The sequence below is a fragment of the Megalobrama amblycephala genome, linkage group LG12, assembly GCF_018812025.1.
Source record: "Megalobrama amblycephala isolate DHTTF-2021 linkage group LG12, ASM1881202v1, whole genome shotgun sequence".
NCBI lineage: Eukaryota > Metazoa > Chordata > Actinopteri > Cypriniformes > Xenocyprididae > Megalobrama > Megalobrama amblycephala.
In genome coordinates, this window is record NC_063055.1 from 11,218,282 (window position 1) to 11,240,596 (window position 22,315).

At 37.4% G+C, this 22,315-nt stretch overlaps 1 protein-coding gene across 3 annotated transcripts in view; it reads left to right on the forward strand.

Annotated features, from left to right (window-relative positions):
* The window catches only part of pde4d (phosphodiesterase 4D, cAMP-specific), a 148,136-nt gene that overhangs the window by 30,198 nt on the left and 95,623 nt on the right, over positions 1-22,315 (forward strand). The window contains exon 1 of one of the 3 annotated variants that reach the window (XM_048208701.1): positions 19,411-19,923. The exons of the other annotated variants lie outside the window; for them this stretch is intronic. Within the exon in view, the coding sequence (XP_048064658.1) occupies positions 19,667-19,923 (257 nt within the window). The 5' untranslated portion in view covers positions 19,411-19,666. Of the gene's footprint in view, positions 1-19,410; positions 19,924-22,315 lie in introns of those variants that run through there. 3 annotated transcript variants of the gene reach the window in all.

Consider the following 22,315-nt stretch of genomic DNA (forward strand, 5'->3'; position numbering starts at 1 on the left):
GGTGATAAAATGTTGTGTAGCAAAAATGAGTACACCCTCCTAAAAGTTACTAAATAAAACGAAATAAAAATTTTCTGGTGTAAGTTTAAGGCAATGTTTGATCACCAGGTAAGTATGTTGAACCAAAACATTTAAAGAGAAGTAATTTCTTGACAATTAAAAGTGTTATATAGCCCACTGAATCATTCTCAGACTTAATGCTGACAACAATGGAACCACTTGGGAGAGAACTGTCAGGAGACTTATTTCTTAGCACAAAAGAGGACAGTGGTACAAGAGGATTACTAAATCATTGTTTTAAGTGTGAAAATATAGCAAAAGTAACAGATAAATTAAAAATCAATGGACTTGTGACAAGGCCCCTGAAATAATCAGGCCTTCATTTTAAGCTTTCATTTAGTGATGAGGGATTTTTTCGCTAGACAAAGAGCAGGAGTAATACCAAGCAAGTGTCTCAGAGCCAGCAAAAGCTATGAAAAGAGTGACTGTTTATCTCACAGAGTAAGATGTAGCCTACAGAAATGGCATGCATGGTTGTTGTTCTCACTGGAACTACCTACTGTATCCAAAGCACAATAAAGTCAGTTAGCCATCACCAAAGCCCATATTTACAAAATATAGATTCTGGGAATCAATACTTTGGTCTCATGAGACCAAATCAATCATTTTGGATCTAACAGCATCCAAAATGTTATGGTGTTGCTAGAGGAGGAGTACAGTGAGATGTGCCTGGTTACCACAGTAAAGTTCAGTGGTAGTAAAGCTCTTATATAGGGATGTATGTGCTTTATCAATGCTGTCATGAATTCCCACACCACTGTGTAATTTAATACACAAACTTGAAACAGAAGCTGTTACCCTTTCCTCATTACCTGCATTGTTGGGCATTTTTTCAGCATGACAATAAGGATATGCATTCTCCCAAGGTGAAAAACCTTCTGTGGACATGTATTGCATTCAATCTTAACACTCTTAAGCACCTGTGGGGGATTCTGTAGAGACGAGTTGAGCAACACTCCCCATTAAAGATCAGGGCATTTAAGGAGCTCATCATCCAAGAGTTAAACAGGACAGATGTGACAATTTGTCATGAACTTGTACACTCTGTGCCAAGAAGGGTCAGAGCAGTATATTCAAAATTATGGAGGGCATACTAAGTACTAGAATATTATACATTTGTTAAATTAAATCTAGGGTGTACTCATTTCTGCTATCCTTAATTTAAACAAAATTGGCTAATTTACTTATTTTATGGCTATTAATGACATATATTTCTCAGTTTTTATTATGTATATGTTTAATACATTTAAGTTTTGCCATCTTTCCATAAATTGTATTAGTAATCATAAAGAAAATACATCTTTTGTATGCTGTGCACTGTATGTATATATATAATATATATTATATAATATAATTGTGTTTTTATTATCATTTTTCATAGTCTACGTTGTTGATAAAGATATAAATGAGAACAGGCTCTAATTTGCAAACTAAAATTGTAGTGGGATGAATTGAAGGAGGAGAACATCAGAATTCAATGCTCACTGCCTTTTACACACAAAAATGGCCAATTTGCAACCTTTTTTTTTCCCTCTCTGCCCTTTCTTGTAAAATTCTTTCCTCTCCTTCCCTGATGACCAATTACCTTGTCAAGGTGCAACCTGAGCTTTCTTTGGAGTGCTGATTTGTTCAGGATTCCTCTGCCTTGTATATTCCTTCTTGTTCCCTAGAGATCTGCAACAGTATCTAGGGTATCTCCCATTTATATGTTGCATAATATATCCTATAAAAATATATCAGGATTTGATATATAAAGGAATTAAATGTATGTAAATAAATGGAACTGAAGGTCCCTCCTGTGCAATAAATGGGCGTCTGACAGTTCTGGTATGTCCTGGACTCACTACCTACCTAACTCTAATGAGATGTCCGGGTTTGAAAATTCCAGATCATTCTTTGACAGACACAAGTAGATATATTGTTTCCTTGTATGTTGACATCCTAATTTACGTCAGGTGGTGTGGCTTGCAGAATTGTTGACTGGGAGAGACCAATGCAATGAAATGTCTTTTACTTCTGTTTATCTTGCTTTATTAAAGCACAGATATCTTTTTTTTAATTTTATTTTTTTATCAGTTTTGCTTGGCCGCATAAAAAGACCCTACTGGAGATTTCAGAATCAGAATCAGAATCAGAAAGAGCTTTATTGCCAGGTATGTTGTTTACACATACTAGGAATTTGTTTTAGTGACAGAAGCTCCACAGTGCAACAGAGTAACAGCGACAAGACAAGACACATAATAAAGAATAAGAATAAAATAAGAATAGAATAAGAATAAAATAATAATATACAAATTTACAAGATAGACAAAGTGCAAAAAAAGCAAAAAACAATATATAATATAGACAATTTGTATGTACAGTTATGTGTGCAAATTTGAAATATAAATAAGCGTTTTAAGTAAATAATGTGTAATAGTGTTGTGCGTTCCGTGTTTGTCAAGTGTTCATGAGATGGATTGCTTGAGGGAAGAAACTGTTCCTGTGTCTGGTCGTTCTGGTGCTCAGGGCTCTGTAGCGTTGACCAGATGGCAACAGTTCAAAGAGGGAGTGTGCTGGATGTGAGGGGTCCAGAGTGATCTTCTTTGCCCTTTTTCTCACTCTGGATAAGTACAGTTCTTGGAGAGTGGGGAGGGTTGTGCCAATGATTCGCTCAGCAGACCGGACTACCCTCTGTAGTCTTCTGAGGTCAGATTTGGTAGCTGAGCTGAACCAGACGGCAATGCACAGCCTCTGTGTCTTATTGAAACGTGGGTGTATATGAGATTAATTGCTGGACATGAAGTTTAATATTGCTTCATGCCAGGGGGGTAGGCAAAACAGACGTGCCTCAAAAACTCTAAAATATTTAGTTTTACATTTGGCCCATACTGACGTCGTAAATCAGGTTGGTGACTAATAGATTGCTTCATTGTTTGGAAGGAAATGAACCCACAGCGAAGCATGAAGTTTTTTTTTGTTGTTGAGTTTTCGTGTTTATTAGGCTGTTATTGGCTTCTGCAGCTGTTTGTTGTGGTGGCTCCTGAAGGCTTTTGAAGAAATAGCTTCCAGGGAAGTGATAGGCCAACTTCATTGCTAGCCTCCTTGGTTTTCCAATCGCCTTGAAGTGTCAGACCCCCTGAAGGGGAAATCTTTCAGCTCTGCAGCCCTGCAGGCACATCCATGTGTTTGGGAAGGGAAAGGAATAGATCACAGGACATCAGATAAAAGATTATTACGTATACACTCTCACATTCAGTTCACCATCTGTGGCAGATATTAATGCTGCTGTTTTTCACCTTTTGTGTCATTTATTTGACTCTGTTTTCATTTTATCCGAAAGTGAGTCTAATTAATGACAAATATTTTTATATTAAAATATATATTTAAATAAAATAGATCATATGCTATTAAATCATATAATTTTTTTATAATATAAAAAAATAACGTTATATTTTTATTATTTGTAATGCTTTATTAAATGTATTATATTATTTAAAAATATTATTATTACATTTTTTTTATCAAATCGATAAAAAAAATCTATAATAATATTTTTATATTTTAATCTTATGTACTAAGATACTAATACTTACATGCTAAGATTACTAAGACAAGTATGTGCATTTTATTAAATATTTAATAATTGTAAACAAATGGACAAAAGCCTAACAATAGCAAACAAGAGATGTAAACCCTAGTTCTGCAATCTGTGTTCATGCGTTTTTGGTCAGTGAGTGGGACAAAATGAAGGCCGTTGCTGCATGTGTTCTGAATGATGATTACAGTGGAGGCCGTTAGTCTATTTTAGGAGTTCTTGCCCCATGGGTTATACACACCTCCCTGGGTAAAACGTGACCTGTTTCTCTTCTGGTAAGAGCTCTGTCCTCGGCCCCCTCTTCATGCTCCAAACTGACCATGTGCCAAACCTTGAAATTCCCAAAACACCACTTCCTGTTTGAGGAGCAGCAACAAAGATAACACAAGTTTGTTCATTTTGAGTGGGTAAACGCCTGGCCCAAGACATTAACGCACTGAAAGCTTGGAGACAAAAAGAGCATTGGCTACATTTACATAATCCGAAATTTGTTGTATTTTGCTTAAGTATCCAAGCGTCATGTAAATGCATTAATAATTTAGGGATGGAATGCTGTATTGACCAATCAGGGGCCACAGAAGCATTTGTTTGTATATGTTTTGAAATCTTATACCTACCTAGTTTTTAAAGGTAACATCCAGCTTAAAGGTGCAGTATGTAATAATTCCGTCCGCTAGAGGTCGCTAGAGGCCTATTCAAAACAAAGGCGTAGCTTGATGACGCCAAGTTTGAGAGCGGAATCTTGGGACATGTGGTCTCCACCTCAACGGACGGTGCAAAAGAATAGGGATTGGACTCAGGAACAAATCATGTTCATGGATGTGATTATTAACATTACTGTAGTATGAAGCAGAACAGGGCAGAGTGTTGTGGGAGCTGAACGAGGCCAATGGAGCAATTGCGCAACACACGCCTCACGAGCGGCAGAACTTTTATTATGCCACAGTCACGGCGCCATTTCCGCTTTTCCGGTCATGAGTATGAGGTAACGCAGCTCTGTTTAATATATTAGATACATTTGAGTGTGTTGAAAATGATGTTATAACATTACTCTGTGCGTTTGCTCGGCGGCTGCTGTGAGACACTTGTTTGAGACACATTGCAGTAAGCTAGATCGATTTTAGAATATATTAAATGCTGGATGGCTTGTGTTGATAAATGGCATGCAATTAATTTTAAAACATTATGATGGAGAAAAAAAACTAAACGTGTTGAGCTATATAACAACAATTAGTTTTCTGTCTATAAATATATCAAAACAGTTGTTCCCTTGTCTATTAAAATGTGTAATATATTAAAGCATCTATGGTGTTTCCATGGTTTCTACAAAATAAAACCGGAAACCGAGGGTAACACGTGTATGACGTAATTGACAGGCGACTCCTCACACTCCCAGAGCCTTGGCTAAAATTGCAATTTTCTCACGATTTACAAATAGTTGGAAACATTTGGGAAAATGTAAGTACTCAAGTGAACAAAATATATAACACTGTCCTAGTGGTTTTGGGATATTTCATTGGGATATTTCACTGCAAAAATATTACATATTGTACCTTTAAAGGTTATTCTGATGTATTTTACATAAATAGATAACATGCTACATGTTTAGAAAAAAAAAGTCCTCATTAAGGTGAAAAGGCTTTTATTCAATTCTAAAAATTTGACAATAAAATAAAAATAAATAGTTAATAAAATAATAAAAATAAATAGTTTGTTTAACTGATTGATTTGATTGAAGGGGCAGTGTTTAAATTGGAAGTTTTCTAATATTGTGTTGCTCCCCTTTTGCTGCCAAAACAGCCTTGACCCATCGAGGCATGGACTCCACTAGACCCCTGAAGGTGTGCTGTGGTATCTGGCACTAAGATGTTAGCAGCAGATCCTTTAAGTCCTGTAAGTTGCGAGGTGAGGCCTCCATGGATCTGACTTGTTTGTTCAGCACATCCCACAGATGCTCGATTGGATTGAGATCTGGGGAATTTTGAGGCCAAGTCAACACCTCAAACTCATTGTTGTGCTCCTCAAACCATTCCTGAACCATTTTGTGGCAGGGCGCATTTTCCTGCTGACAGAGGCCACAGCCACCAGGGAATACTGTTTCCATGAAAGGGTGTACATGGTCTGCAACAATGCTTAGGTAGGTGGTACGTGTCAAAGTAACATCCACATGGATGGCAGGACCCAAGTTTTCCAGCAGAACATTGCCCAAAGCAGCACACTTCCTTCGCTGGCTTGCCTTCTTCCCATAGTGCATCCTGGTGCCATGTGTTCATCATCAATGAGCCTTGGCCGCCCATGACCCTGTGGCCGGTTCCCCACAAGAGCTGCAGTTTTGGAGATGATCTGACCAAGTTGTCTAGCCATCACAATTTGGTCCTCGTCAAACTCGCTTAAATCCTTACACTTCCCAATTGTTTCCTGCTTCTAACACATCAACTTTGAGGACAAAATGTTCACTTGCTGCCTAATATATCCCACCCACTAACATGTGCCGTGATGAAGAGATAATCAGTGTTATTCCCTTCACCTGTTAGTGGTCATAATGTTATGCCTGATCGGTGTGTGTGTGTGTGTGTGTGTGTATGTATGTATATATATATATATATATATATATATATATATATATATATATATATATATATATATATATATATATATATAGGGTGTAATGGTAGATGTATTCATCCCAAACCGTACAGTACAGATGTCACGGTTCGGTTCATGCAGTTAGACGATGAATAAAGTAAGCCACAGGTGATTAACACTCCAATCCAAAAGGGGGCGCGCGCTGTAATGCAACGTTGTTTGCTAACCGCCACAACAGGAAAAAGGGCAGAAGAACAGCCGATCTATAAATACCTGTAATTCCTCAACCAGTGTTTCAACAGCAAAAAGACATCAATAAAACAGCTTGAGAATAATATCTCATGTACCATGACGTTTACCTCGTGCAAATCATTTATTGTCCACAGCATGTTTTCTAGAGGGAAGCATTTCACTAAATATATGCACTATATTAGCTTATACATATATTCATTATATTTACTTTCCCATTAGTAATGTCTTAATTATTTAATACATGTTTAAATATTTTTTTAGATTATTATTTACATTATAATTAGATTTAGAAGTTAATGCAAAACCTGCCTTATGTGCAAATTTACATATTGTTTTTTGAGTGTTGATTATTATATCTAAAAATAAATAGCAACTGAATTTAATAGTTTGAGCTCTGTTGTTAATTGTAACCTTTAATATTATAGTAATGTGCAAGAAAAAGGCTCTCTGTATATAGTTTACAGCATTAGCGGAGATAGAATTTTTTTAATCTTAAGATTATATATATGTATATAAAATTATTTTATTGATGTTATTTTAAAAAAAGCTATGTATTGTTAATATATTATTATTATTTTTATTAATAAATAAAGACTTGCATTGCATATGAACATGGTGTCTAATGAGAAAAACCTTTTCAGGTTTTGGTGTTTTGAAATTCCTCCTGTGGCAGTCTCTTCCTGATTAGGTCACAAGGTCACAGTGAGCCCTGCTGTCTATTGTGTAGCGTTTAGGTATTTCTGCAGGGTCCCGGTCTGTTGTTCCTGCTCTGCTGACATATCTGGGTCATTCCATCAAGGAGACTAACCTTCTATTTTTTTTTAGTGAGAGAATTTTTTTGCAAATAGTTTGCCAGTGACTTTGATATGTTGCATTCCACCCTAAACATCCATTACCTTATTGTTGGCTGTAGTGCAGCTTACTGCTGTTTTGTCAGGTACACTTGTAAGAAGTCAGTGATTGTTCAGGTGTCAGGATAGAAAGCAAGTTCCACAGTGTGAATTAACATAAACACTGCCTTGGTCCTGACTGTCATCTTAATTTGTCACTTTGATTGCATTAAGACTCATATCTTGCTGTGAAAAAATGCTCCTGTCTATGGCTATTTTGATTACAAATGCGTTTTGTATTGAGCGCTGCATGGAGATCGACATTCAAAAGAATGATAATTTTGGTCTAGATGACTCAACCCCCTGTTATATGCGTCATAAATCATAAAAAATATCAGATCTATTTGAACTTTAACTAATTTTTTTATTCTTAAACATGAAAAAGTGATGGAAAATGTCACCCAGATATAACACCTTGCTTATTTCACTATTCACTTAGTAGCTCTAACACTTATTTCCTTCACGTTAAGAATTATGTTTGACACGCATTCTTTGCAGAACATCTCTTAAAGAAACAGTTCACCCAAAAATTAAAATATTGTCATCATTTGCTTACCCTTTTTATTAGATTTTAGACAAAGTCTGCGTTGCACTTTCCCTTGCAACATGACGATTAATGCTTCACAGCTCCAAAATGGACAAAAAGCACAATAAAAGTATCATAAAAGTGGTAAATATGACTTCCATGTCTTCTGAAGTCTTTTGAGATTCTCAGTATGAAAGAAAAAGAAGCTTTGACAATTTGCTCAAGATGTGTGAAAACAGGAAAATATGAAAATATTTTCAGTTGTATTGGCCCCATATTTTGTAAAGTCGTCCTGTTTTAAGATGGCAAATGTTTTTGCAATTACAGCTGCATGTCCCTTGGCAGGTGTGCCATTTTGCATTTTTAATGCGCGTGCACAAGAGCTGTCAATGTCTCGATTTTTGCATTTACCCTTGGAGCCTGTCTCGAGTCTCTGACAGTATAACATGAAACAACCGTGTCAGCGTGAAGGAGGCTAGCCACTGTGAGGCTCAGAAAGTTGAATAACAGAAGCAGATCTGACACGCAGCCAAAATATTAGACGTGCCAAAGCTGCGAGATGCATCATTAAGGAGAGAATAAGCCCTGCCGAGGCCAGCGATAGAAAAACAGCCTGTATGACCAAGACATCAGTTGTTGTATCCCAAAGGTTACTCTCTGGTGAGGACAAGCTCCCTAAACATTTCCAAGATGACAGCAAAAATGAGTCACACGTTATTGTACGTTAAAACAGATTGTATAAAATAAGTTTGCTTTGAGGATCTGATATTAGATTAGGAGTTTTGGGTTTTTGTGGACAGAGGAGATGAACCTGGGGAAAGGTGGAGGGAGAAAAGTAATTGTGCAAAGCAAACTCTATTATCTGAGAGATATAGGGGAATGCGATTCCTTGTTTTGGTCTTCCACACCTTTCCACAGAACTATCAAACGTGTTTGTGATGATGCTAAGAGATAACAACAGAAACAGAAGGAATTTTGAGATGTCTCGAAAAGGTCTTATTTATTAAGCATTTCACCAAAATTTTAAACTTATCTTAGTGATTCATCCTGCAACCTAATGATGGTCCTTAATAAACTGCTAATGCAAATTGGCCTCTTCTTATATGCATCAGGTGATATAGGTAAAAATAATTTAAGATGAAAATAGCTGCCTAAAATTGGGTGCTATTTTAAATCATAATTTTGAAACTAGAATATAAAAATGAGATGTTTTTAACCATGCAAACACCATCATATATGCTGTAGAGGAATTTGTTTCCGATACTATTATGCCCTCTTGTGTTCAAAGTGAGTATGAGTAGTTTTCTTTATCTGAGTATTGTGCAATATTTTTGTAGGTTTTATCAAACTGTTGTGGATATTTTAATTAATAAATAAAAGGCTGAAACCTCTAAAAATAACTAAAAGCTAATTCTCTTCATTTTAAATAAGATATTTAATATTTATAAATATACTGACACACACTCACACATATATACATATAAATGTATGAGAACAAATGATTGTTTTCTAGGTCTAAATTTGTGTTCTCATCATACACTCTTAGAAAAAAAGATTCAGTGGGGCTCTATGTAGAACTTTAGGGTTCTTCCATTTTAAAGAATGCTAAGAAATAATTGCATAATATTTCTTGTTTATTTCAATTGTTTTCTAGTGATAAAATGTTTACAAGCTGCTCAATTCATAAAAATTTATTACAATTAAAAATTAATAAAAACAAAATGAATTAGTTAAAACTAAATCCATGAAATTTTGTAAATAATTATTTTGTAAATAAAGGTGTTGCTTCATAAAATTGAGGTTAAACCACTGATGTCTTTACTACCTTTCTAGGGCTTGAAAGTGGTAGTTGCATAGGCTGTCAATGGAGGGTCAGAAAGCTCCCAGATTTCATTAAAAAGATCTTTAATTTGTAATTAAATCTGTTCTGAAGATGAATGAATGATTTATGGGTTTGGAACGACATGAGGGTGAGTAATTAATGACAGAATTTTCATTTTTGGGTGAACTATCCCTTTAAGGTTCCATACACCTTTTCTTCTAAGAGTGTAGCTTGATGTTTTAACAGAATTGGATTTTAATGTTTTGCTGCAGTGCTTGCATTTATGGTTATGTGTACATATGTTAGGGTTGCTATCCTTAAGGGAAAATGAAGAACAGAAATTCTTAAGATGAGATATCATGTTTTGAATCCAGTTATCCAGTAGAGGGAGATGTTTTACTGTAGATGTTCTGTCCATGTAACTCAAGATTTCTAATGCTGTTCGTTAAGTGCAGTGTAAACCATTGAAATATGCAGATTAGAGTTTCATGCAGGCTTAAAGGAATAGTTCACCCCAAAATGAAACATGTCATTAATATGAAACAGACCACATCTGTTAAGCTCCTATTGACGTACAGAATTTGAATTTTTGGAGGAACTGTTCCTTTAAATAGATAGTTCTTGTCATTTTATTTTGGTCCATATACAGATGTGCAGTTACTTTGTTCTCACTGTTTCTAAAATAAGTGGACAAGTTAGTTTATTTTAGGATCTAAAGTTGCTCCATTTATCAAATGAAACACTTGCCAATGCACAACAGTGCAATCTAATTTTAGCTAATGATTTTTATACCTTGATTTTCAAAGTGCTGACAACACAAGTGTATGACAGCCTTGCTGCAATAATGATAAAATCACAATGTTTGTGAAAAGTTATGTCACTTCTTCACTTTTGATTGGAAGTGTTTGAGGACATCCTTTTTATACCACCGTTCTCTCAGCATGTCAGACTTTAAAAAGGGTCTTTTTATACTGTTGTGTTTGAAGGGTGCCACAGCTATGATTCACACAAAGTGCTCTGGAACAGAGTTCTCCCTTATCAGCTGGAAGGCAGTTAGTTAGTCAGTACGAATGAACTGCTAAATGGCCATAGAGGTCGTGCAGCCTCATCAACTTTTCACACAATGAGACAGACACTTTGCATTTATGGATGTTCAATATATTCATGACTGTCTATGCATTTTGAGCCAGGATTATATTTCTAAGTATTCTACTTGGTATGGTTGGGGCTAGAGGAATAAATATCAAGATCACATTTTTGGTCACCGTGATTTTGCTAAGCAAGACATTTTCCTGGATCAGCATATTTTGTTGACCCTGGAACAACATTCCTGTCTGAAAATTTTGTCTTAGCCCTATCACTACCCCTAAACCTAAACCTTACCCATAAGTTATCTCTAAAATCAGAGTGAAATGATAGGTGAGTGGAAGCACCTAACCCTGGTTGTAAGCCTAAACTTGACATAAACTTGTCCCTCAAATCTGATTGTTTGTTATTGTTATTATATTATCAGTATTATTAATCATTTGCTTTGCATCACAGTAATGAAAATAAGAAAAAGAATAAGAATTTGATGGGTAGTTATGCTTAATTAAAATTCTGTCACAATGGGAAAAAAACAAAACATTAAAGATGCCCTAGAATTAAAAATTGAATTTACTTTGGCATAGTTGAATAACAATAGTTCAGTACATGGAAATGACATACAGTGAGTCTCAAACTCCATTGCTTCCTCCTTCTTATGTAAATCGCATTTGTTTAAAAGACCTTTGAAGAACAGGCGAATCTCAACATAACACCGACTGTTACGTAACAGTCGGGATCATTAATATGTACGCCCCCAATATTTGCATATGCCAGCCCATGTTCAAGGCATTACATAAGGGCAGGATGTCTGGATGTGCACAGCTGAATCATCAGACTAGGTAAGCAAGCAAGGACAATAGCGAAAAATGGCAGATGGACCAATAATAACTGACATGATCCATGATATTTTTAGTGATATTTGTAAACTGTCTTTCTAAATGTTTTGTTAGCATGTTGCTAATGTACTGTTAAATGTGGTTAAAGTTACCATCGTTTCTTACTGTATTCACGGAGACAAGACTGTCGTTATTTTCATTTTTTAAACACTTGCAGTCTGTATAATTCATAAACACAACTTCATTCTTTATAAATCTCTCCAACAGTGTGTAATGTTAGCTTTAGCCACGGAGCACCATCAAACTCATTCAGAATCAAATGTAAACATCTAAATAAATACCATACTTACGCGATTAGACATGTTGCATGACGAACACTTTGTAAAGATCCATTTTGAGGGTTATATTAGCTGTGTGAACTTTGTTTATGCACTGTTTAAGGCAAGCGCGAGCTCGGGGGCGGGGAGCACGAGAATTTAAAGGGGCCACAGCCTGAATCAGCGCATATTTAATGATGCCCCAAAATAGGCAGTTAAAAAAATTAATAAAAAAAAAATCCATGTGGTATTTTGAGCTGAAACTTCACAGACACATTCAGGGGACACCTTAGACTTATATTACATCTTTTGAAAACACGTTCTACGGCACATTTAATAATCCTAAAATGAGCCTTCATTTTCTTCATGCGCAAAATAATTTTTTTCTTTCTTTTGATTTTAGGTAAAATATGGGAATATTGAAAATATATCACATTTTTCGACTGGTTTTGTGAGGTTCATGTTTGAATGAGGCGTTCATGTATACATATCATCAGCACTGGGTTTGGAGCTGCATTCTGCGGATTAGTCTTTCATTCCTCCGTTAAATCTCTAGCTCTGAGTCAATTCTTACCACACACACACTTGTCTCTCTCCATCCATGTTGCCAAGGGTAACAGTGGAGAAACACACACAGACGTCATGCAGGGAGAAGTGGGGAGGGGGAAGTGAACACACAATGCAGTGTTCTACCAGTCACTATGACACAACCCAAAGAACATGCACACATTGAGGTGGCCTGATGCTGAATGTGCATACTGATGGTCTGAAAAAAAAAAAAAAAAGGAGAAAAGGTGAAAGAGGTATCAAATCAGTTGTTAAAATCATAAAATCTCTATATCCATCCTCTCTATAAATCTCAATTCATGAATTTATGTATAGTGACATTTTTGAACCCAGTAAAAGCAAGCAGAGATCAAATATCTTGCCAGATGTTTTACGCTCCTTTTCTGTGGAATGTATACTAGATGAGAGATTGACAGCCCAGAATCAGAGCTGGTGAGAGTCTATGTCATGTGTCCTTGAAGTAATGAGCTGAAATCCAGAGGCAGTTTCCAGACGGGGCACGGTGAGGCCAGAGACCAGCACCTCACAAACGCATTGATGGACAAGCACACACTTTAAAGGGTTAGTTCACCCAAAAATGAAAATTATGTCATTTATTACTCACCCTCATGTCGTTCTACACCCGTAAGACCTTTGTTCATCTTCTGAACACAAATTAAGATATTTTTGATAAAATCCAATGACTCAGTAAGGCCTGCGTCGCCAGCAATAACACTCCCTTTTTCAATGCCCAGAAAGCTACTAAAACATATTTAAAACAGTTCATGTGAGTTCAGTGGTTCAACTTTAATATTATAAAGCGTCGAGAATACTTTTTGTGCGGCAAAAATAACAAAATAGCGACTTTATTCCACAATATCTAGTGATGGGTGATTTCAAAACACTGCTTCATGAAGCTTCGAGGCTTAACGTATCTTTTTCGTATCAGAGGTTTTGTTATTTTTGGTGCATAAAAAGTATTCTCGTTGTTTTATAATATTAAAGTTGAACCACTGAACTCACATGAACTGTTTTAAAGATGTTTTTAGTAGCTTTCTGGGCATTGAAAATGTGTTTTTGCTGGTGACGCAGGCCTCACTGAGCCATCGGATTTTCTCAAAAGTATCTTAATTTGTGTTCTGAAGATTAACAAAGGTCTTACGGTGTAGAACAACATGAGGGTGAGTAATTAATTACAGAATTTTCATTTTTGGGTGAACTAACCCTTTAACTTCATGATAACTTCATGATAACGATTTCATGATATCAAGAAATTCAATTGGAGCACAACTTATATTACTGATCTGAAGTCACATTAATAATTCTTAACAAGAAAAAGAATTGATTAAATATTAACATTACTTCCAATGTGGTATTTCCACAGACCACCACTTAAGGCACTGAAGATGTTGATATATCTGGTAAGACTGAACAAATGAATTGCCTTAACATTATGTTAATATGTTTCTTGGAGAATTTTGCAGTACAAATTCTGTATGATTATACATAGTTTTAGATGGTCTGTCCTATGCAGAAAGATGAGCACATCTGATTTGACGTCAGATTTCTTTGGTTCTGTTCACAATGAACTACTCACGTTTACCGAATTGCAGGTTTTGCGCAGACACCAATCTTCCTGTCCATTTAGCTATTTTGTCTGTCTTCTTGGGTGTTAATTCTCCAAGATCTGCCCGGTAAGGTGTTCCTCCTGTGGTGCAGACATGGTTAGTCACTCTTAGGGAAGTGAAGCACAGTTTTCAGCTGGGGGGCAGTCTGAAGTGCTCGCATAACATGGAGATGATTTTATGAAAACTGTTCTTAAGTGCATGCTTACTCACTTTAGACTGCGATTGGCTGTAATGCTTTGAGTGTTTCCTGTTGGCTTTTATAATTCAATTTTTTTTTTTTTTCTGTACTCCACAATAAGTAAGATCTATGAACATCTTTTTTTGGCATTGGGTTAACTGAACACATTGATTATCATGTGAAATATACAATATGCAATGTACAGTATGTGTGTTTTTTGTGAGACTATGATTTTCGTGACATTTTACAAATGCCTCTGCCATTCAAAATTATGGGGTGCAGTAAATAGTAATATTATGAAATATTGTTCCAAATTATAATAACTGTTTTCTGTTTTAATGTTTTAAAATGCAGTTTATTCTTTTGATGGCAAAGTTAAATTTTCAGCATCATTACTCCAGTCTTCAGTGTCACATGATGCTTCAGAAATCATTCTACAAATGCTGGGTTAAAAACAACCTAAGTTGGGTTGAAAATGGACAAACCCAGCGATTGGGTTGTTTTAACCCATTGGTTGGGTTAAATGCTAGGTAGTTCTATTTAACTCAACTATTGTTTAAAAATTACTGTATTGCTTGCTTAAAATTAACACAAAGTATGTTGGAAATTAACATTAATTGATATGTTTTAAGGATCACTCCACTTTTTTTGAAAATAGACTCATTTTCCAACTCCCCTAGAATTAAACAGTTGAGTTTTACCGTTTTCGAATCCATTCAGCCGATCTCCGGGTCTGTCTGTACCACTTTTAGCATAGCTTAGCATAGTTCATTGAATCTGATTAGACCGTTAGCATCTTGCTCAAAAAAGACCAAAGAGTTATGATATTTTTCCTATTTAAAACTTGACTCTTCTGTAGTTACATTGTGTACTACGACCAACGGAAAATGAAAAGTTGCGATTTTCTATGCTGATATGTCTAGGAACTATGTTCTCATTTTGCCGTAATAATCAAGGAACTTTGCTGCCGTACCATGGGTGCAGCAGGCGCAATGATATTATGCAGAAAATCGCAACTTTTCATTTTCCGTTGGTCTTAGTACATGATGTAACTATAGAAGAGTCAAGTTTTAAATAGGAAAAATATCGAAACTCTTTGGTTATTTTTGAGCGAGATTCTGTTGGTCTCATCAGATTCAGATAGACAGACCTGGAGACTGGCTGAATGGATTTGAAAACGGTATAACTCAACTGTTTAACTCTAGGAGAGTTGGAAAATGAGCCTATTTTCAAAAAAAGTGGAGTGTTCCTTTAATACACACTAAATACACATAGGGTGCGTCTCAGTCTGCTCCCTAGTTCAGTAGTCAGGGCACTGATCAAGGAATCGACCACATTCATTTACATTCACGACCTAGGGAGCTGATTGAGATGCAGGGATAGTCACGCAATGCTGATGTTGTTAACATTAACAATTTGAGAACAAAGTATAACAGTAATAATAATTTGCATGGTTTGGCGTGATCCGAGCTAAGCGATCGTTAGATTTAATCATCATTAGCAGCACGATTTATTGTAGGCCTAATGCTTTTTTCCTCAGTTGGTCAGAACAAAAGTGGCAGACATGTTACTTACTTGTTCAGCTGATATTTTCCAGTAAAAGTTCTTATTTTGGTCATACTTTAAAGATGTAGAATCTGTGATTCTGAAGTACAGCATCCACACCGGTGTAGTGATTGACAGCAAACATTAGATTCATCCGCGCTGAGCCGTGCCGATGCACAACGCACGTAACGATAACTATTCCGCATATGACTGCAATCGCAGGTTTCAAACAGAGATGGCGACAAAGAGGAAAAATGGCGGACTGCAGCTTTAAACAATAAATGCTTATTAAATTGCTTATTAATAAATGTTCACCTTGTGATTATTATTGTTGCTTTTAGTAATTAATATTATTTTGTTTTTCCAACCTATTTCGGCTTCATTCTTAGCCAGCCATATTGTAATTTTCAAACAATAGTTGGGTTAAATAAAACTGCCCAGCAAGTTGGAAAAAGATTTAACCCAACCGCTGTGTTAAAACAACCCCATCGCTGGGTTTGTCGGTTTTCAACCCAGCATTTTTTATAGTGTAATATGCTGATTTGTTGCTCAAGAAACATTCCTTACTATGATCAATGTAGAAAACTGTGGTGATTTTTCTTCTTTTTTGGAGCATTTTTAGTGTATGGAAAAGAATAGCTCGGACAATCTGCCTAGTTGCTTATTTAATGTATTATAGGTCTAAAGATTTTTTTGTTGTTATTATTAAATGGTCTCTTGCTTTTAAACAATGTTCTTTAAACTGAGTAAAGTAAAGGTGAAAACATCTTTCTCTGATAACAGCTGGCAAGCTGACAGTGTGCACAGACAGACAAATGTAAACTAATGAAACATTACAATGCTAAGCGCTTCTCTTCTCAAAAAGCCCAGAAGGTTAGCTTAATGTCCCGCACAGACTTGTTATCAGTTATTAGTGATGTGGCGCTTGTTTTTTGAAACCAATGACAGTCTGTTGCAGTCAGCAGGGGGTGGTGTGATGTAGTGATTAAAGATCTATAGGCTGCAAACTGAAAGGGTTTGAATCACCCATTGAATTATCATTGTGCCCTTAAGCAAAACACTTAAAGTAACATCATGTTTCTACAGTGAGGATTCTCCCTGTTAGAAGTGCACTTCAAATTGCTTTGGGTAACAGCATCTGTTAAATGACTAGATCTCAATAGGGGTTAATGATGGTATCACTAGTTCAGGTGAGTGAAGGTAAAATGGACAGGCAGAGAAGTGCTGTTGTCACAAGCAATGTGTTTCTGTGTTTGGGAAAAAATGCAAGAACGCATAGAAATAGGTGATTGGTAAATAAATAATTGTCGTTTTTGGATATTACTAGAATTTGCACACTAAAACATAGCATAAGATGGTAACCTAAGGCTTAAAGGGTTAGTTCACCCAAAAATGAAAACTCAGTTTTTAATTACTCACCCTCATTTTGTTCCAAACCCGTAAGACTTTCATTCATCTTCAGAACACAAATAAAGATATTTTTGATGAAATCTAAGAGCTTCCTGTCCCTCAGTTGACAGCTATGCAACTACCACTTTGACGCTTCAAAAAGTTATAAACAGTTCATAAAAGACATCGTAAAAGAAATCCATATGAATTGAGCAGTTTTAGTCCAACTTGGTCGCTTTGTAAAATGAACAGATTGAATTTAGGCCTTTATTCACATCTAAACTTTGATCAGCGAACATAAACAGGAGCTCAACCGAACTTGCTTGATGCACGAGAATAAGCCTCATTGGTTCTTGCGGATGCTCAAACGTGCTGTGTAACAAACAAGAACAAACCTCATTGGTTCTCGCACATCAATAAAACATGCTTAAGCTTCTGTTTACCACAGCTGATGTGTACGTTGATTAATGTTTATATGTGAATAAAAGCCTAAATTAAAGGTGGTACAGGGGATGTTTTCGTCGACTGAGTTTTTGAAATGAGCGCATGCGGAAGAACAATACCCCTCCTTCACAGCTCATTTCAAGTGAACGCCTCCCAAAACTCGTGCACGAGTATCGGAATACGAGTGTTTACCACCGGCATTCGCTGTGTTATTAAGCCGGGCACACATTTTACGACTAGCTAAAACATTCTGACTATGCTCACAGCGATAGTTTCCTGCTCCTGAAGCAGATTTATATACTTTCACATGGAATTTGAACACCGACTGTAATCGCAGACTAAACGCAACTGGCTCTTACTGGACGCGTTTGAGCGCGATCAGTCATAAGTATCAATTTACATTCATAATCGGCCTTACAATCGTTAAGCCGCGCACACACTTAGTGGATTCATTATGTCAGACTCACCGCAGGTGACTCATAATCTGCAGTTGTTACTCCTGTCTCCCGACAAAAACATTGTATGCAGCGCCTGTAGAGTGTGGAAAGTTACTAGAGCGCGCAGCCGCGCGTCTCTCACAAGGAACGTCATGGCAGTAATTGACAAGCCAGAGGGCCAATCCGCGCACGTCTCTCGCAATGGCAGTGATTGACAAGCCAGAGGGCCAATCGTTTACGCGATGATCGCGTAAACGATTGGCTGATGTTTTTAAGGCCCTACCTCGTGCACAGATAATGTATATTAATAATATTCCTTTCAGTGCACCTAATAAATTGTCTTTTATCACTTAGTAAAGACAGTTTCAAGTAATATTGCAAAAATGTATAAAACAAAACATCCTCTTTACCACCTATAAATCTGTCAGGGAAGACACGTATGCTAAGGAACTTGAAGGAATAGTTCACTCAAAAATGAGAATTCTGTCATTGTTGCCTCACCCTCATGTCATTCCAAGACTTCCGCAGAAAACAAAATGATATTTTAAAGAACTTTGGGAACCAAAAAACATTGGAGCCCTCTGACTTCCATTTCTATGGATAAAAGAACTACTGAGACATTGCCCAAAATATCTTTTTTTACGTTCCACAGAAGAAAGGTTTGGAACAAAATGAATGCAGAATTTAAATTTTTGGGTTAACTGTCACTTTCAGTGAAAGTCTCAGTTTGCTCTCTGTTTCATTGTTTTCTAGGAGAAATGCCTGAGATATTATAGAGACTTTTTTCTTTCCTACAGCTAGGTGTTATTAAAATAATCATGCTGTGATGATCATAAGCAATATTTATAGCCGGCTCCTGTCAGGATTCATTAATCTTTGTGTATCCTTACCTCGTGAGGCTTTTCTTGTGAAATGTTTGGCAGCACAAAGTCTACACAATAAAATCATATTTAGAGCAGCTGCTCAGTGATCAAAGGATGAGCAAATACACAGGCTATATTCTTTGGAAACGCACACACATTAATGCACATATCCTTGTCATAAACGAGTGGGATTTGCACAGATGAAGAACATAGGGAGAGGGGAAAAAAAGAGAAAAGTTGCTTCTTGGCAGCAGTGGCCGCTTACTCCATACCCTTCACACTCACACGCACACACACAATTTGAATGGCTCTTTAGCGAAGTGGTGGCTTGCAGTCAGCAGTTAGTGAAGCGCTGCAGATCGACAGCTCGCTCTGTCTCTCCTCCCTCCCTCCCATCCTCTCTCTCTCTCTCTCTCTCTCGCTCCTCTTCTCTCTCACAAGCGCACCATCACAGCTCGGCAGCTGTCCTGACAGGAGCGCGCAATCTTCCGCTCTCCCGCTTTTCGCAGATTAATTCCAGTCACTCATTTGTTCGGCGAGCAGCCTGTGTGGGGTCCGCAGAGACGCCCAGAGTTCGTTCGCTCACCCTTGCGCTCCCCTGCCCTGGGGAGTTTACCGCTGGATTAGTGGACATTTTTTTGTTTTTGCCCCCAGCAGCGGGAGAAGGAAGGGCGAAGCGTGAGGATGGCCCAGCAAGCGGCCGTGGGCCACCAGGACACGCTGGCAGTGCCGCCCATGCCCAAGCATGTCGGGCTGAACGAGGACCTGGTGAAGATCCTGCGGGAGAACCTCCTGCAGCAGGAGCGACCCCGGGGGCACCGCCGCTCACCCTCCTCCATTTCGCCCCGGCTGTCGCCACGGAACTCCCCGCGCCTCCTCCGACGGATGCTTCTCAACAACAACATCCACAAACAGAGGCGGTTTACTGTGGCACACACATGGTAGGATTCTGCCTGCCATCAATGTGGGAATGTTGTTTTTTTTTTTGGGTGTCCTTGTATTTTTATTTGTGGCTTGGCTTTATTATAGGATGCTGTCAGATGTTAGAGTTGCAAAAGGTGCGTTTATACATATGTTGTATTCCTTTGTCAAACATTTAATAAGCGTGAGAAGTTTTGTTCTGTTTGTTGTGTCTTTCGGAATGATTTCCATAAGCTTTGTACCTGTCACCTGCTGGTTTCTGTGTCACTTTGAGTGCTGACTGCCGTTTTCAGCCCGCCGGCACACTTTTCGGTGTGCGAACAAACAAATATTAATGTGCATGTTCTCCTTTGATATTACTGGTCTTTCCATAACACCTGGCAGATGCTCTTGGCCACTATTGAATAAATCATACCTGCATAAACACACTTTCAAGCATTCCCCCCCTAAAGGCAAACACTGAGGGAGGAAGAATTACATATTGCACTTCATCCTCCAATATCCTAATCTTCCAATTTCTTGCCAACAGAAATGATGGAACTAATTGTTCTTTTGTTATTGTTGTTGAATGTGTCAGATTACTGAGCTTCAGGAAGGGTTTTTGCATTGCTTTCTACAATCTTAATTTCACACTTCCTTTCCTGCTGCCCCCTCGCTATCCAGCTTACTGTCACAAGCCACTTTTGAAATAGATTTAACAGAATTTCAGTAGCGTTCTTTAGCCTTTTTCCCATTTCTGATCCAACACCAGAGAGATGTGCCAAGCGGAAACACTTACCAGTGCCATTTTCATATGTAAATTATGTCCTTGTTATAAGTTGCGATGAAACTGAAGTAGTGACAGATATTTTCTTCCATATTACGGATTATCGAAAAAGGAATCATTTGTGTTGTTTTTTTTTCTTTTAATGTGGGCGTTGCACTCAAAAGTGGAGGCAGGTGAACATGAGCTTGTAGATAAACTATTGAGCTTTTCACACTTGAAATAGTTAACCCTGGGTCATTCTAAACCCTGGGAAAATGGAATCCCGGGTTATCTTTATTCACGTTTCACGCTCATACTATACCCGGGGTTAAAAGTTAATCCTGGGTATTCATAAACTGCCGTTTCACACTGCACATTCCTAAACTCCGGGTTTAAGTCCTTTATTTGCATATTTGCGGTCTTAGTTCTACTGACTGGACAAACGCAGCACGTGACCTGTTTACATAAATGCTCTAGAATTGCGCATCCTCATTGCTGACTGTAAGATCAAGTTTTTTTCTGAATTAACTTTTCAAACTATAAAGGTAAGAATGACTGTCTCTTCTTCACTCCAATTGTCTCGTTTTCCTATCATTTTTCCTATCATATGCAGAAACGACTGTTGACATTGCACAGTGTTTCCATGACTGCCCAAGGCGTGTGAATATAAGGCACATGATTAGTTGTTGGTTGCTAAACATCTAGTCGTAACATTCTAACATTGCATCATTTCATGCTGTACAAGTTAGCACTGCAAAAGCGGTTTCATAACCCTGGGTAAAAAGCGGTGCTAATCCGCATCTAAATTACAAATGTGAAATGTTCCTTTACCCAGGGTTAAAAGTGGTGTTTAGAATGTCGATAACCAGGGGTTAAGCGCAGTGTGAAAATCCCTTATGTGTAATAGCTTTACTTACCTTATTGTGACATATATCCGAGGGAACGACTTCTCGAATGAGAAAAAATATAGGCCGGGACTTGGTTTGTCCATTGGGAATTGATTGGATGCTTGTGGTTTGCTATTGCTGTGATGTCATGTGAGTGACAGGTTGCCCCACCCTCGAGCCAGTAGACACATCATCAGAGAAGAGAAGAGAAGAGATGTTGTTGTAAGAGGTAGACAAAGTTATTTTGATTAAAGATTACGAAGGCACATGAATTTAAAAAAACTGTGCATGAATAAATCATTTATAGTAAGCAATACAATATTCAAAAAAGATTTGTCCATTTTGAATTCAATGTGACTTTAATGCAAACTAAATCATACATTTGTACATTCTCACTGATTTCGCAATCATTTGTATTGATCCCTAACCTCAAGAGAATTTCTTTTCAGAGAAACGCTCTGGCTGTTCTAGAAAGCCTCTGAATTGATGCGCTCATCCAAGGTCTATCAGCTTGTTTCGTTAGACATGGCTTTCCAGAGAATATCATTATTCAAAACCACAGGGGTGTAATCAAGGTGTCAGAGTCTGTGCTCATTAAAGCTGGTTTAAATGTAGACGGCCCTGTGCATTTGCCCTCATAATTCAAGCATATGTCATTTTTCTGCAGACGTAATTTGTAGTGATAACATGCATACTCAGAATCCCAAGTCAAAGGTACATGGTGTTGTCGATAACGAGAAATATGCCCTTGTCATGTGCAATTAGGTATTGCTGTTGTGC